Here is a 17,197-nt window from a genome sequence, read left to right as displayed (position 1 = left end):
AGAACCGTACAGAAAGAAATGTGCACTGATTAAGCCACAAGGCTGTGGCATTTTGTTACAGCAGCCCTGGCAAAATAGTACAATAACTAAAAGAGAGGATTTCTCTTTGGAAAAACAAGTGAAAACTCACATTCTCTCTCTCTCTATATATATATATATGAGAAAAAATTAATTATGAATTAAAGCTATTCAACTCCAATATTGCTACATACATGCTCAGTCATCTCCGACTCTTTGCAACCCCATGGACTGTAGCCCACCGGGCTCCTCTGTCCATGGAATTTTCCAGGCAAGAATACTGGAGTGGGTTGCCATTTTCTTCTCCAGGGGATCTTCCAACCCAGGGATCCAACCCAAGTCTCTTGCATCTCCTACATTGCCAGGTGAATTCCTTACCACTGAGTCACCTGGAAAGTCCCTAATATTGTTACTGAGGAATAATAAAAGAAGTAGTATACTAACTTGGGTAATATTTTTATTTATTGTAAACAGCAATATAAAGCATTCTAAAATGCATGCAAGACGCTCCATGTTTTCAAGTGACATTTCCAAATGTGTCATTTTAAATAAAACTGAAAGTGCCATACCTTGCCCTGTTTAGCAATGGTTTTAATTAAGAAGTCGGTTCTCACGTTGTCAACATTTGGCACCAGGATGGAGCCATATTCTGGGGTGGTGTTAGATGGATAGACATATTCCTCAGTACATGTGTTCCAGTGCATCCATTTGCCTGAGATGAACAGAGAACACTTACATCTTCATATTTCTATTAATAATTTAATTCCTAATTATAAAGAGCAGACATTTTTGACATCTCATGAAGCCATCTTCCAAAAGCTCCTCAAAAAATAAAAATCATTAAATTCAGACATCTAAGTATTTAAGTATGTGTTCACTGAGTCAAAATTCCCAAAGGAGCTATTCAAAAGTGGTAATAGAGGAGTTATCTTGGAATTCTCTTTTTAAATATGTTCTTGTTGTTCAGTCAATAAGTCGCGCCTGACTCTTCAACCCTGTGGACTGCAGCACTCCAGGCTTCCCTGTCCATGACCATCTCCCTGAGCTCGCCCAAACTCATGTCTATCGAGTTGGTGATGCCATTCAGCCATCTCATCCTCTGTTGTCCCCTTCTCCTCCTGCCTTCAATCTTTCCCAACATCGGGGTCTTTTCCAATGAGTCAGCTCTTCGCATCAGGTGGCCAAAGTATTGGAGCTTCAGCATCAGTTTTTCCAATGACTACTCATGACCGATTTCCTTTAGGATTGACTGGTTTGACATCCCTCTTTGCTATCCAACAGATGCACAAGAGGTTTTTAATAACATAAAGTGTTTGTAAAAATCAGGACAGTGATAGCAGTATGTACCTAAAATCATTTTTCATTACATACTTTTCTAATTGTAAAACCAAAAATAAAACATTGTTGGAGAAGACTCTTGAGAGTCCCTTGGACTGAAAGGAGATCCAATCAGTCCATTCTAAAGGAGATCAGTCCTGGGTGTTCTTTGGAAGGAATGATGCTAAAGCTGAAACTCCAGTACTTTGGCCACCTCATGCAAAGAGTTGACTCATTGGAAAAGACTCTGATGCCGGGAGGGATTGAGGGCAGGAGGAGAAGGGGATGACAGAGGATGAGATGGCTGAACGGCATCACTGACTCGATGGACGTGAGTTTGAGTGAACTCTAGGAGTTGGTGATGGACAGGGAGGCCTGGCGTGCTGCGATTCATGGGGTCGCAAAGAGTCGGACACGACTGAGCAACTGAACTGAACTGAACTGAGAATGCCATATACAAATATTCCATATAAATGTAGTACATATATGTGTATATATGTACTTTATAAATATGTAGGCACATAAATAAATTTAACACATATTTATGAATATTCACACCTATTTGATAAAAATATACTTCACACTGTAATTTTTACAAAAGTTGCTGATTATATCAAATGAATAGCTGAAATGCATCTGACTTGGGGATTTTTTTAATTTGTTTTTAACTCATTAAAAGTTCAGCACACAATATATTTAGCAACAAGAAAATGTGCATTTGGAACCCAACTGAAATAAATATATGAAAAAGAAATCATGGGCTCTCTTTCAATCACACACGAACATTTCCATTTCAATTTTACAGCAAACAGTTCTGATTACCATTTGGAAATACAGACCAATAAATAGGTAGGTAGAGAGCTGGAGAAGGCAATGGCACCCCACTCCAGTACTCTTTCCTGGAAACTCCCAAGGACGGAGGAGCCTGGTAGGCTGCAGTCCATGGGGTCACTAAAAGAGTCGGACACGACTGAGCGACTTCACTTTTACTTTTTACTTTCATGTATTGGAGAAGGAAATGGCAACCCACTCCAGTGTTCTTGCCTGGAGAATCCCAGGGACAGAGGCGCCTAGTGGGCTGCCGCCTATGGGGTCGCACAGAGTCGGACACGACTGAAGCGACTTAGCAGCAGCAGCAGCAGGTAGAGAGCTAAAAGGTAAAATAGTAGACATTTGAAAAAAAAAAAAAAAAATGGTCCCACGTGTGATGGACGGATAGAAGCCCAGGACTCACCATCGGACCCAACGTAATAGTCAAACATGGAGTCGTCAGGCCCCTCGAGGGGCGGCAGGTCCAGGGCCAGCATCTCCCGGGAGCGCAGCCACTGCTCCACGCGGCGCCGGCCGTCCGGTTCCAGCACCGCCCCCACGCTCCACATCAGTGAGAAGACGTACAGTCTGCCTAGGTGCTCCGCCGTGACCTCTCCGCCTTGCTCCTGTGCGCGCAAGAAACTTTCCTTTTAATTACTTCATTCTCAAACCAAGACTTGGCTTTGATATCTTAATGAAAATCTCAGTAAAGATCTAAAAGGGATAACAGCTTTCTCCCCGCCCCCCCCAAAAAAAAAAGGAGGAAAAGATGAATAAAACTGGAGAACAAATTCAGAACTGATGTCTGGGAATATCAAGCAAGTTTCTGAAATAAATTTAGAATCCTTTTAGATGACTGTGAACCTGTGAACCCAAGTGATCAATACAAACCGTGCTTGCTTTGTTTAAAAAAAAAGAAATGCACACACACACACACACACACACACACACACACAGCATTAATATGTGAAGTCCATGATTGAAACCTTCCCCTCCCCCTATGGTTCTAAGAATCAATTTCAAGTCTTGCACTCTGCAAAGTGTGGCTCAGCTAACAAGGGAGAAATTTCTAGAAAATTGAGGGATTTACCTTGGGAGGGATGAGGCCCTGGAGCATGTTGATGCTTTGCAGGACCACAAAGGCCTCCAGCATCTCCATGTGATGCTCTAAGTTCTGAATACTGAAGCGATACAGGTCTGGAAATGACTTGGTGTACAGCTGACGAAGAATTTCAGCTTCTTGAGGCAAACGTTTTTTAAGAAAACCCTGTTAGTGTTCAGATGAATGCATTCATTAAATTTATTGGCACACCAGAAAAATGATCCAGTTGAGGTACAAGAGTTTTTTAATATCAATTAACAATAATAATACCTAATGATTATATTGCACTTGTACCAGGCCTTGATAAAATTCTTTCATGTGTGACCTCATTTAATGTCAAAAAAATTCTATGAGATAGGGATGGTTATTATCCTTCTACAGATGAGGAAACTAAGGCCCAAGAAGTTTAAGTAACATGCCCAGGATCCCATAGCTTGTAGGTGTCAAGGCCATCCCCAACCCAGGGATCAAACCCACTCTGTTACAGGTGGATTCTTTACCAGTGAGCCACCTGGGAAGTCCAATTCATTTGGAAAAAACGTCCAGAGTCTGATTCTAGCATCTGTAAGTTCAGCTACACTACACCTAAGCTCAGGTCTTGAAGTCGAGATAAAAGGAAAAGTCTTAAGCTCTTGGTTAAAATATGCTCGGAGAAAATGAGGAGACATATACATGGAAATAATTTAGAAAAAGAAAGAAGAATAAAAGATAAACAAAGGAAATCCATTCTCAGATTATTCAAAATGGGAGACAAAAATATATCAATTTTACTTCTTCTAATCTAATTAATAACCAATGTAGAAAAAATATCAAAGAATACTCAGGAAAATGGAGAATTTAGTCATGTTGGAAAGCCAGTATTAGAAAATTGCATGTGATTCATAACAAAATACCATTTAACACACAACAATATTTTCTTCAGATGAGGAAATTTCCCTTGGCATCAAGAAATCAGGTCATTCTTAGAGACTCTGAACAGAAGCAACAAAACAGCAATTCTCAGTTATCCATAATTTCATGAATTCAACATGATTGCACAATGACAAAAACAAAACAGCACTTTCAAGTTGATGGAAGCAGAAAATATTATACACAGAGCCAAGTAATCAGCATGACTCACAGAGGTTCATGGAGTCTCATGATCACAACTTCTCCATTGTCAGCCCTCCAATGACTCTTTCAGAGCTGCCCTGCCCTCCTCTAAACATTTCCAGTCAGAGATTTATGAGTCCTGCTTCTTGCTAACCATTTGTAAGCAAATTAGCATTAATATAAAGGTCTTATTCACCCTCAACATGGACAGAATATAATAGAAACTCATTTCATAAATAGCAAACTATAAATATTCATTAGCTAATTGTGTAAAAATATTTTCTAAAAGCCTTTGTAAATTTGAAGTATTTGGGAGAAAATCACAAATTCATTTTCACTTGGAGTTTGCTGTATACCTGGTCACCAAGCCTGAATCCACTGTGGTACTTTTTAAAAAACATTTAGAACACCTCTCTCCCCAGAGATTCTAATTTGATAGATTGAGATGTGACACAGTTATCTGTATTTTAAAGAAATGCCATTGGTGATTATTCTTGCAAAGCCAGAGTTGAGAACTCATGTTCTAAATTTTCCTTGAAGGATGGATAATTTAATTGTGAAATCTGAAATTTTCAGAAGGATTTTTAATGACATATCCAACTGTACATCAGAATTACTTTTCTTTATAATCCCCTAATTTAAAAGATGTATTCGTAAGTTTTTAATCAAAATTATCTCCAAAAAACTTATTCAAATGAAAATAATAATTTGACCAACTGTGTCAAAAAAGATTGTACTGATGGCTCATTTAGTAAGCATTCTGCCTTATGTTATGGCATTTATTTAGTAAAATATATAAGTATGCAAGGCATTCAATTACAATCTTACCATAATCAATATATCTAACATATACTGGTAGTAATAAAATAATATACCTTATCAGGAATTAAACAGAGATTATCTGAAATATTATTTCCAGGTGCAAACTTAAAACTAACATTATTACCATTGAGTCTCGTAAAAATTCTTTATATACAATTTTAATAAATTGTCTCCTTCAAGTTAATATTCTAAGACGGTTGCTTAAATTTTCCTTATTCATTTACAGTGTGGTAGGATTATTGATTCACCTAGGCCTTGCAATGATTCCTCAACCTGAGCTGAAGAACCCTGAGCACTGAAGAAATCTTTAAGGGACAACCAGGGCTGAAGGTCGCAAGAGCATTCAAGGATCTCCCATAAACATCAGCATTAAAATGCAATTACACCAGGAAGTCTGCAAGAAAATCAGTGCGCACTCTAAAGGAAGGCTCAAAGACCTATTTCCCTCTTTAATTACACCAAAAAAGATTCCAATCATACCTCAAGAATAGGGCTCCAATCAAGGATAGAAGAACTCATGAAAACCATCCCATTTCTTGAGACGGTAGCAGGCGAAGCGTTGTCAATGTTATGAGGTTCAAAAACAATCTTGCAGTTTGGAGCCATGGGAATCCGATCGCCATTGGCAAGGGTTAGTGTTTTGTTATCATCCAAAACGGAATTCAGATTTTCAATCCAGATGGCGTCTACTGGACCATCAAGAACTATCCAGATATGCTCCCCTAAAACATCCCACCAAGGGCAGGCGGAAGAGCATACAGACACATATATGCATATATACATAACTACTATGCTTGAAGAAATATCATAACAATGTAATTTTAATTAATTTTTAAATAAAGCTTTGACCTAAATGATTATCTTATTTCTTTGCATAGGGGTCTTCCAGTTCTTTATGTAGCAGCTGTTTAAAGCACACAATCAAAACAAAAAGTCATTTGTTCCCTGAAAAGATGCTCATTGAGCACCTTCTCTGTATCAGCATTGTTCCTGAGATAGGGTGATAAAAAAGACAACATCCTTCCCATCACAGAGGTTGCTTTCTAAAGGGTAGAGATGACAAAGCAATATACAAAGAAATATGTAAGAAAGATTCAGCAGGATAAGAGGGTGGGGCATTTTAGATAAAGTAGTCCATGAAATACTTCTGGAGCAGAATAATGTGATGAAGAGATGTAGAACTAGGATTTTTCAGGCAGTGGCAATAGTAGTTGCAAAGGTCCTGAAGTAGGTAGAAGCTAAGGGGATCATGCTCCAGGAACAACAGGAAGTCAAACCTGGTTAGAAAGACAAGAAGGCAGAAAGGGATGTGAGTGATGTCAGAAAGACAGGCAGGGCTTCAGGAATCCATTCCGGTTGGCCCAGGCTGAGTTTGAGATGTTCAACAAGACAGCCCATAGAGCAGTTGAGTTGGGAATTCAAAGACTAGAGATTAAAATGTAGAGATCAGCTTAGAGATGGCATTGAGAGCCACGGACTGGGTAAGTTTCATCCAGATCATAAGTGTATAGATAAGAAGTCTGAGAACAGAGGCACTTGAACGTTCAGACTTCTGGGTCTGAACCAGGGTCTCCTACGCTGGTTCCTCCCTCTGGCCGACCTCTCAGTGAAGCAGAAGTAGAGGAAGGTACCCATGATGTCAAGTGGTGGAAGAGTTTGAAGGAGTGATCAGCTGTGCCAGACACTGCTGAGAGTGGGACTAGACTGAGAAGCGACAGCTTGTGTGTGACAAGGTAGAGGTTATGAGTGTCCCCAACAGAGCACTTTCTGAGGGACACTAGGCACAAAGACTAACAAACGTCAGGTCAGGAGATATTTGGAGGTAAAGACAGCAGCATAAGCAGAACACCCAACAGAAATGCCCTTGTAAATTTAGGTATTCGGTTTCACAGTTGCTCTTAATTTTTTAACCACTAGTTCTCTTTTACAAACCAGCACCATGACCAAGTCTGTAGTTCTAATTTTTATTTGTAACAATTATGCAGTACTCTGAGTCAAATGAAATGCTTAGAAAATCCTAATTATGCTTATTCAACTAGCAGTTTAAGGAAAATTGTGATCCGATAGCCAGAGTCCCTGTGAAAGTAAAAGTGTATGTTGCCCTTTTTTAAAAGAGTTAAAAAAAAAAACAAAAAACACCTCTCTGAGTGCCTAGTCTCTAAGTTAACATTTGCTCACTGGATCTGTGTGACACAGGATTACTAGAATAAGTCAGAAACAAAAGTGTATTTAATTCCCATAAAACAGCAGCAGTTTCTAATACACTAGAAATGAAGCATTTTCTTTTCTCTTTCACCATTGGTATTGGGTTGATCAATCACATTCCCTCAGAAAGATCTGTGGTGTCATCTTAAATGTTTTTCAACAGAACACTGTTTCCCAAGGCATGGACTCATGAAGTGAACCCAAATGTCTCCGCCCTCCTCCTGTATCCTCCTGTGTCCCTGCAATTGCTTTCACGGTGCTTTCTCCTACTCATTCAGGAGTGAGAGGAGAACTGATCATCACCTCCTCCATCTGAACTTATATTCTGGGACCAATGGGCTCAGTTTGCAGGGTCCCTAAGTAAGAAAATATTCAGAGTGAACCACTAGCCTTTAAGGAATTGGTTTAAACTAAAGCCAAACACACATGTCATCTAAAGAGAATGACGTATGATCAAAAACTTTCTTTTTGATACAATCTTCTTTCCTAAGAAGCTCATTTCCACCTATGATTTTACAGGAGAATCGGTTTTCTAAAGATAGGCCATACTGAGATGAGTACCATTTTTTAAATATTCAGTGAAAATAGTTATGGTGAAATCACTTGACTTAATACAATCAGTTTTCTTTAACAGCTTTTGCTATTTCATTCTAAGATATCACAGGAATATAGAAATATTTTTTCAAAAGGAAAATAATTCCCTTTGTAACCCAAAAAAGGGAAGAGGTAGGTATTTTAAATACATTAATCAATCATTTCTGTGTTTCAACATTCACAAATATCATACTGATTTATGACTTCTTGGTCTTGGATAAGATATTATATAGAAAATACAATGTTACTAATTTTATTTCTTTTTAATATTTATTTATTTGGCTGTGTTAGGTCTTCGTTGTGGCCCACAAGCTCAATTTCCCTCTGGTATGTGGGTTTTTAGTTCCCCAACGAGGGATCGAACCCGTGTTCCCTGCATTGGAAGATGGATTCTTAGCCACTGGACTACCAGGAAGTCCCCTACTAATTTTAAATAGCTACCAAGGCTTTTATTTAGAAGCACGTGTCAAAAATTATAGCTGTAATTCAGGGACTATGGTGGTCCAGTGGCTAAAACTCCTTGCTTTCACCCCAGGGGATAGAGGTTCAATCCTTGGTGGGAGAACTAAGATCTTGCATGCTGTGTGGTGCTACCAAAAAAAAAAGTATAAACTAATACTCTCTTTAGAGTCATGGATGTAGAAAACAAACTTATGGTTACCAGAGGTGAGGAGAGGAGGGATACATTGGGAGATTGGGCTGGACATACACACTGCTATATATAAAATAGATAACTAAGAAAAACCTGGTGTATAGCACAGGGAGCTCTACTCAATACTCTGTAATGACCTATATGGAAAAGAATTTTTTAAAAAAAGAACTGGTACGTGTATATGGATAACTGATTTGCTTTGCTGTACACCTGAAACTAACACAAAACGGTAAACCAGCTTTACTCCAATAAAAATTTAAAAATAAAAAATTACACTTGTAATTCATCTCCTACCTTTCTTAGCCCTCAATGTTTTCCTCCAAAGAGTAGAAAATATCCCATCGGTCCAATCATTTGTCGCCACATCAAGCCGACCGAACATCTGTGGGGCTGTAATCGCTTTAGGATTCATCCTCATTTCCCGATGTGGTTTTCCACAATCTATACCAAGTAAATCCAGATTTTAAACAACTCACATGTAGAATGAACCATCATTAGACAACACTGCACCAGTTTGCAGTGTACTATCTGTCAGCAGATATTCAAAACATGAAAAATACAAAATTACATTGAAAATACATATCTTACTGCACCCCAAGTTATCATAATTATCCTCATTATATGTTATTGACCAAAGCACTTTTTTATCATCTGGAAAAGAAAATTGCATGTTACAAAAGGGGGGGAAATGATACCATGCTGGAATTGACGAAGGAATTAATGTAATCTGGAAGTGCTTCAAATGTCACAGCTCAAAATCTTTTGGTTTCTGGTCTACTAGGTTAAATCGTGGGTCCCTGATGGCTCAGACAGTAAAGAATCTGCCTACAATGCAGGAGACCTGGGTTCGATCCCTGGGTCAGGAAGATCCTCTGGATAAGGGAATGGCAACCCACTCCAGTATTCTTGCCTGCAGAATTCCATGGACAGAGGAGCCTGGTGGGCTACAGTCCATGGGATCATAAAGAGTCAGAAACAATTGAAGGACGAAGCATGCATGCACACACTTTAAATCTTATATCTGAAATTCACTGCCTGATTCTCCTCATTAACAGCTTTCATTTGCTGAGATATGGTCTTGCTCATTTGGGAAAAATCAGCTAAATTAATGTGACAAAAATCAAGAATTATTTTTCTGTGGTCAACTTCAAAAAAGGTATGCAAATCTCTCAAACTCTGAAACTATTCTCAAGTAAGATGAATTCTGTACATAGGAGACTATAGATAGTAAGTTTTAAAAAATCAAATAAAAAGATTTAAAGTATATTATACATGGAATCTTAAAAAATGGTACAAGTGAACTTATTTGAAAAACAGAAATAGACTCAGAGACATATAAAACAAGTTTGTGGTTACCAAAGGAGACGGGCAGGGAGGGGTAAATTAAGAGTTCAGGATTCAAATATACACATATATTTATACATATATGTAATAATCAACAAGGACCTACTGTATAGAACAAGGAGCTACATTTAATATCTTATCACTTCATGGCAAATAGATGGGGAAACAGTGGACACAGTGGCTGACTTTATTTTTCTGGGCTCCAAAATCACTGCAGATGGTGATTGCAGCCATGAAATTAAAAGACGCTTGCTCCTTGGAAGGAAAGTTGTGACCAACTTAGCATATTAAAAAGCAGAGACATTACTTTGCCAACAAAGGTCCGTCTAGTCAAGGCTATGGTTTTTCCAGTGGTCATGTATGGATGTGAGAGTTGGACTGTGAAGAAGGCTGAGCACTGAAGAACTGATGCTTTTGAACTGTGGTGTTGGAAAAGACTCTTGAGAGTCCCTTGGACTGCAAGGAGATCCAACCAGTCCATTCTGAAGGAGATCAGCCCTGGGATTTCTTTGGAAAGAATGATGTTGAAGCTGAAAATTCTAGTACTTTGGCCACCTGATGAGAAGAGCTGACTCATTGGAAAAGACCCTGATGCTGGGAGGGATTAAGGGCAGGAGGAGAAGAGGACGACAGAGGATGAGATGGTTGGATGGCATCATTGACTCTATGGACATGGGTTTGGGTGGACTCCAGGAGTTGGTGATGGACAGGAAGGCCTGGTGTGCTGTGGTTCATGGGGTCGCAAAGAGTCAGACACGACTGAGTGACTGAACTGAACTAAATAACCTATAATGGAGGAGAATCTAGAAAAGAATATATATACAATGGAATCACTTTGTATACATCTGAAACTAATACAATATGTAAATCAACCATATTTCAATAAAAAATTTAAGATTTAAAATGCAAAATCATAAAAATAGAGGCTAAAATGTCACATATTATGTGAAAGATTGACAAACACAGGCACACAAGCATGGATATGCATACTGTCAAGGTGTTAAATTAAAACTTTTCTAGAAAATTAAATGATAATTCTCTTTTTCCAAAATCAGAAAAAGTCATGGTTAATTATTTGCAATATTTTACAGTGCTGAAGCTCAACTTTGGCACAATGCAGGTTTTTCAATAAATGATATCCATAAGACTAGCAAAACTTTTTTTAAAAAATCTAATCACACTTTACAAAAGGCCAGCAAACTCTTCAGATGTCTGACAGCAGCATAGATGAAAACTGGACTTGGTCTGTTGCTCATATAAGAGAAACTATCACAAATTATTCCATTATTGTTGTAGGTTGAATTGTATCATTTTCATTTAAAATCCCATAATATTTTTATACGAGCACTGTAAGGAAAAAAAAATGCTTGACTTTTCAAATGTTAGTTAAACTGATTCTTCTTAATTCTTTCCACCTTCCTGGACTCTGCCCCAGAGTAAGCATTCTTTTCTTGCTGTCCGCTCCTTAGGTCCTCCTTATGGAGAACCCTAGACGGCCCCTCCTGTCCACAGTCTGTGCTCTTCATGGCACAAAGGGCTAATCACACCATTCCTCAGCTCTACGGCTTCCCATCACCCACAGGATAAAATCTAAGAGTTCAGCTAAAGTTATAAGGCTTCTCATGCTGTGCCCTTGCTTCAAATTTGAGTTCCTCCAGAAGCAAAGCCTGAGATAAAGACAGGGGAACTGGGAGTTTGAATTTGGGTGAAAGACAGTGAAACAGAGAAGGAGAGAAAGCCAATAAAGAGCTTGTTGGTGAGCTGGCCACAGACGGAGTGTCCGTCTAGGAGACAGGAGGAGATGGACATTTGCCTTCCACTCTTTCCGCCATATTGGTTGAGGGTATGGCTGCCTCAGGAAAATAACATCCCACCCAATCCCTTCTTCCAGGCTGAGCCAATTCCCAGGAACTGGAAAGGAATAAGGCTGACAAACTCAGAGATACCACTGGTGTTTGGGGGAGAAACTGTCCAACGGTTGTATCTGTAGCAGGGGAGGGTCAAAGGGAGGTGGCCCTGGGCACCAATAGCATTGGTTACCCCTCCGCATCTCCCCTCACCCACCCCCACAACACAAATTACATCTTATCCATACCAGAGCACTTCCCCTGGTATGTCAGGCTTTCACCAGTCCCTTCTGTCTACTCAGCCCATTCATTCTGCTAAGAATACCTTTTATCCATCTGCTATTTAACCCTCAAACCTTAGATGAAGTAGCATCTGCTCTGTAAGTCTTTCTAGAATTCCTTAGAAAGGTTCTGATCTCCTTTGCCTCTGCTCACACCATAGTTGTCCACATCTTCCCCACATCCAATCTTCTATGCTGAGTTCTAATTATCTGTGACACTTCACTTCACTGTAAACTCTTTCAAGACATGGCAATTTTTCTTTCATGCCTGCTTGGTGTTAGTTCTAGAAAGTCTTGTAGGTCTTTGTAGAACTATTCAACTTTGGCTTCATCAACATTAGTGGTTGGGGCATAGATTTGGATTACTGTGTTGTTGAATGCCTTGCCTTGGAAACAAACTGAGATCATTGGGGTTTTGAGACCGCACCAAAGTATTGCAAACTAAAACCAAGAACGAGTCAATAAACAGCAAGTAGTCTAATAATTTATTCATTTTTGCAAAGACCTTCTCCAAAGCCAGTGATGCCATATTGATTGAGTACATAGTTTAGATATATTATACATAATATATCTATGTCATTTAATATTTAGTACTCATTTTAAGACACTGGGGCTTCCCAGGTGGCTCAGTTGGTAAAGAATTTGCCCACAATGCAGGAGACCCAGGTTCAGTCCATGGGTCGGGAAGATCCCCTGAAGAACGAAATGGCAACCCACTTCAATACTCTTGTCTGGGAAATCCCATGGACAGAGGAGTCTGGTGGGCTACCCACTCTGGGAATGCAAGAATCAGACACAACTAAACCACCACCACCCCAACTCATTTTGCTCAGGTAACTGTACCCAGCACATTTGTAGTTTATTAAGAGAAGGCAGCTTCATACCAACAAAAGTATTATTAAGCATAGTTTAAGAGAGGGAATACATCATTTTAATGCTATATAAAGATCCCCAAACAGAATTTTAATAGCACACATGAAAATTACATGACAAAGTCCTGCAGGTGTGAAATCTCAGTTTTAGTGGAGGTAGGTGCTGGCTGAGAGTATAATCCTGTCTCAGTGTGATGACCCCCACGTAGAGTCCTATTGTACAGAATTCACTTCATCCTATGGTTGAGGAAACAGACTAAATCCAACATGTGCAGGACCCTAGAACAAATACACACCATCACTAGCAGCCAATATCAGTGCACTGAGGCTCCAAAAGCTGACCAGAAACCCAGCCAAGCAGCTTTTCCCTGTGGGACAATGCATGGTGCATTCTAACAGCCAAAGTTCTGTGAAATTTTGGAACTTATCTGCCATGACCATTGTTGCCAATACTTTTAAGAAGAAAGTCATCAATGTTTCATAAGAACGAGAGAATACAAGGATAATTGTGAACAAGGCAATAGCCATTATGCTTAGATGACCCTGGGTTAGGGGCTTAGATATAAGGCTTAGGGACATCTGGAAATTAAGTGCACTGATTTCACTTCTCAAGAAAAATATCTGATTTGGGGCAGGAAATTAGTTTACAGTGAGGGTGGTTTTTCAGCACATAGAATTTAAGAATCAGGTTTGGAATTATATTTATTGAGAGGTAGCATCTTATATCGGAGAAGGCAATGGCACCCCACTCCAGTACTCTTGCCTGGAAAATCCCATGGATGGAGGAGCCTGGAAGGCTGTAGTCCATGGGGTCGCTGAGGGTCGGACACAACTGACTGACTTCACTTTCACTTTTCTCTTTCATGCATTGGAGAAGGAAATGGCAACCCACTCCAGTGTTCTTGCCTGGAGAATCCCAGGGATGGGGAAGCCTGGTGGGCTGCCATCTATGGGGTTGCACAGAGTCGGACACGACTGAAGTGACTTAGCAATAGCATCTTATATTGGGGCTTCCCTGGTAGCTCAGCTGGTGAAGAATCTGCCTGCAATGCAGAAGACCCCAGTTTGATTCCTGGGTTGAGAAGGTCTCCTGGAGAAGGGATAGGCTACCCACTCCAGTCTTCTTGGGCTTCCTTGGTGGTTCAGCTGGTAAAGAATCCACCCGCAATGTGGGAGACCTGGATCTTATATGTCATATATTAAGCATCTTGCTGCTGCTGCTGCTAAGTTGCTTCAGTCATGTCTGACTCCGTGCGACCCCATAGACGGCAGCCCACTAGGCTCCCCCGTCCCTGAGGTTCCCCAGGCAAGAACACTGGAGTGGGTTGCCATTTCCTTCTCCAATGTATGAAAGTGAAAAGCGAAAGTGAAGTCGCTCAGCCATGTCCGACTCTTAGTGACCCCATGGACTGCAGCCTACCAGGCTCCTCTGCTCATGGGATTTTCCTGGCAAGAGTACTGGAGCATCTTATATTAAGTCATAATTTCAAAATGGTATGGTATGCTGGGAAAATTCTGGGTTTTACCTTAATGGGCTCTGACCTTAACTTAGAGTCTCATTATTTACCATCTTTTTGATGTTGAGTATTTCTAAAGTTGAATCTTGACTTTTTGTCCAAAATGGAGATAACAGTAGTCACATCTCAAGATCATTTTGAAAACTAAATGGCATAACATATGGAAAACATATAACACAGTCCATGAAATCACTTTAAAAAAAATGTTTGCATAATTCAGAAAATCCAAGATACAGAAACAATCTTGTGTCTGCCCATGAATGAATGAAAAAAGAAGATGTGGCACACATATGCAATGGAATATTGTTCATCCACAAAATATAAGAACATCCTGCCATTTGTGAAAACATGGATGGACTTTGAGGATATCACGCTAAATGAAATAATTCAGACACAGAAAGACAGATACTGTGTGGTATCACTTATATGTGGCATCTAAAAAGTCAAGCTCAGAGAAACAGCTTCAGCAGAAGCTCCAATACTTTGGCTACCTGATGCAAAGAGATGACTCTTTGGAAAAGATGCTGATGCTGGGAAAGATTGGAGGCAGGAGGAGAAGGCTACAACAGAGGATGAGATGGCTGGATGCATCACCGACTCAATGAATATGAGTTTGAGCAAGCTCCAGGAGATAGTGAAAGTGAAAGTCGCTCTGTGCTGTCTGACTCTTTGCGACTCCATGGACTATACAGTCCATGGAATTCTCCAGGCCAGAATACTGGAGTGGGTAGCCTTTCCCTTCTCCAGGGGATTTTCCCAACCCAAGGATCGAACCCATGTCTCCCACATTGCAGGCGGATTCTTTACCAGCTGAGTCACAGGGAAGCCCAAGAATACTGGAGTAGGTAGCCTATCCCTTCTCCAGCAGATCTTCCCAACCTAGAAATCTAACCGGGGTCTCCTGCATTGCAGGCAGATTCTTTACCAACTGAGCTATTAGGGAATCCCAGAGATAGTGAAGGAGAGGGAAACCTGTGTAGTCCATGGGGTCACAAAGAGTTGGACATGACTTAGTGACTGAACAACAACAACAGAGAAACGGATTGTGGAATTGTAGTTACAAGGGATGGAGATGGGGCATGGAGAGATATTGGAAAAGGGTACAAAATGCTAGTTATAAAATTAGCAAGTTTGGGCACCTAATGTATCAGCATGGTGATTATAGCTAATAATACTGTATCATACAAATATTCAAATATTTCTAAGAAACTATCAATAAATCTTAAATGCTGTCATCACAAAAAAGAAATGGTTATTATGTGATATGATGGAGGTGGTAACTAATGCTATGGTGACAATAATTTTGCAACATATATATGGATCAAATCAGCACACTGCACACCTTAAACTTATATATGTGTCAAAATAATATTTGAATAAAGCTGAAAATGGGGGTTCCCTGGCAGTCCAGTGGTTAGGACTCTGTGCTTCCAATGCAGGGAGCACAGTTTGATCCCTGATTAGGAAACTAAGATCCCACATGCCATGCAGCACAATCAAATTTTAAAAAATTTTTTTAATTTAAAATATAAGCTGGAAAAAAATGTTTTTCTCCTCTGGTCTATTAATGTACTGTGTTACCTCTAAAACATATCCAATATTCAAAAAAGTTGTATCTTACATGCTGCTGCTGCTGCTGTTTAGTCGCTAAGTCATGTCTGACTCTTTTGTGACCCCATGCTATTCAACTCTAATACTGTTGCGTGCATGCTCAGTCATCTCTGACTCTTTGCAACCCCATGGACTATGGCCCACCAGGCTCCTCTGTCCATGGGAGTTCCCAGACAAGAATATGGGAGTGGGTTGCCATTTCCTTCTCTAAGAGGTCTCCTCCTATAAAAATATGTTAATATGCATCTATATTTGCGTTCCTCTCGGAGCATTCACATGTCACAAAATTGTCCCAGGGTGGTGAGGCTTGACTGTCCCCTTACCTGTCAGGGCTCTCATCAAGGTATGGATGCAGGTGGTCTTCCCTGCCCCACTTGGCCCTAGGGTCATCATTCCATGCCGCACTCTCTGTGTTTCAAACAGCTGGATGACTTTCAGTTTCCAAGGAGGATGGTTGATTAAACCAGCTTCTTCAACCTGAAAACAAAACAAAATCCCCACATAAACAGCTATCAGGACTTATCGTTGTGTTCAAAATAAGTACAGACATGGAGCAAGGTTAAAGGCATGGGGAGTTATTATTAATACATGTGGACGGGACAGTTTGGAAAGATGGAAAAAGTTCTCAAGGCAAACACTAGTGATGTTTGCACAGTACAATGAATGTATTTAGTACCACTGAGCTCTACACTTAAAAAATAGTTTAAAAGGTATATTTAAGCAATGAGTTTTACTACAATAAAAAATATATACACCTAGGCAAAAAGCAGGCTGAACATAATCAAAATGATATCCCAACCTAATCCATATCTGACTTAAGGAATTACAAACACTTATATTTACATGAATGTACACATTAGAAGCAACTTAAGGACAAAGGCTCAAATAGCAAAATTATTTTAGATGTTTAATTTAGAAGATACTATTTAGTATAAAAAGATCATTTCAAGCATACCAAGTTGACTGAAATTCCATACAACTGCCAAGCCATCTTTGTAAATCTAAGGGATAGTTTTCATCTATCAAACAGATGTATGGAAGCTACTCAGTGAACCACTATTCTAAATTTAAACTTCTATGAGCTTAATACAAATGATATCTTCATTTTACAGA

General features: G+C 39.7%; 1 protein-coding gene across 2 annotated transcripts in view; it reads right to left on the bottom strand.

Annotated features, from left to right (window-relative positions):
* The window catches only part of DNAH5 (dynein axonemal heavy chain 5), a 329,281-nt gene that overhangs the window by 142,839 nt on the left and 169,245 nt on the right, over nt 1-17,197 (bottom strand). For both annotated transcript variants that reach the window (XM_070774842.1, XM_070774841.1), the window contains exons 41-46: nt 16,408-16,561; nt 8,907-9,053; nt 5,642-5,883; nt 3,236-3,412; nt 2,570-2,771; nt 588-730 (exon numbers count right to left, since the gene is read on the bottom strand). In XM_070774842.1, the coding sequence (XP_070630943.1) occupies nt 588-730; nt 2,570-2,771; nt 3,236-3,412; nt 5,642-5,883; nt 8,907-9,053; nt 16,408-16,561 (1,065 nt within the window). The remainder of the gene's footprint in view (nt 1-587; nt 731-2,569; nt 2,772-3,235; nt 3,413-5,641; nt 5,884-8,906; nt 9,054-16,407; nt 16,562-17,197) is intronic.

The sequence above is a fragment of the Bos indicus genome, chromosome 20 (assembly GCF_029378745.1).
Source record: "Bos indicus isolate NIAB-ARS_2022 breed Sahiwal x Tharparkar chromosome 20, NIAB-ARS_B.indTharparkar_mat_pri_1.0, whole genome shotgun sequence".
Classification (NCBI taxonomy): domain Eukaryota; kingdom Metazoa; phylum Chordata; class Mammalia; order Artiodactyla; family Bovidae; genus Bos; species Bos indicus.
Note: the sequence above shows the minus strand (reverse complement) of the source record. Positions and strands in the feature narration are given on the sequence as shown.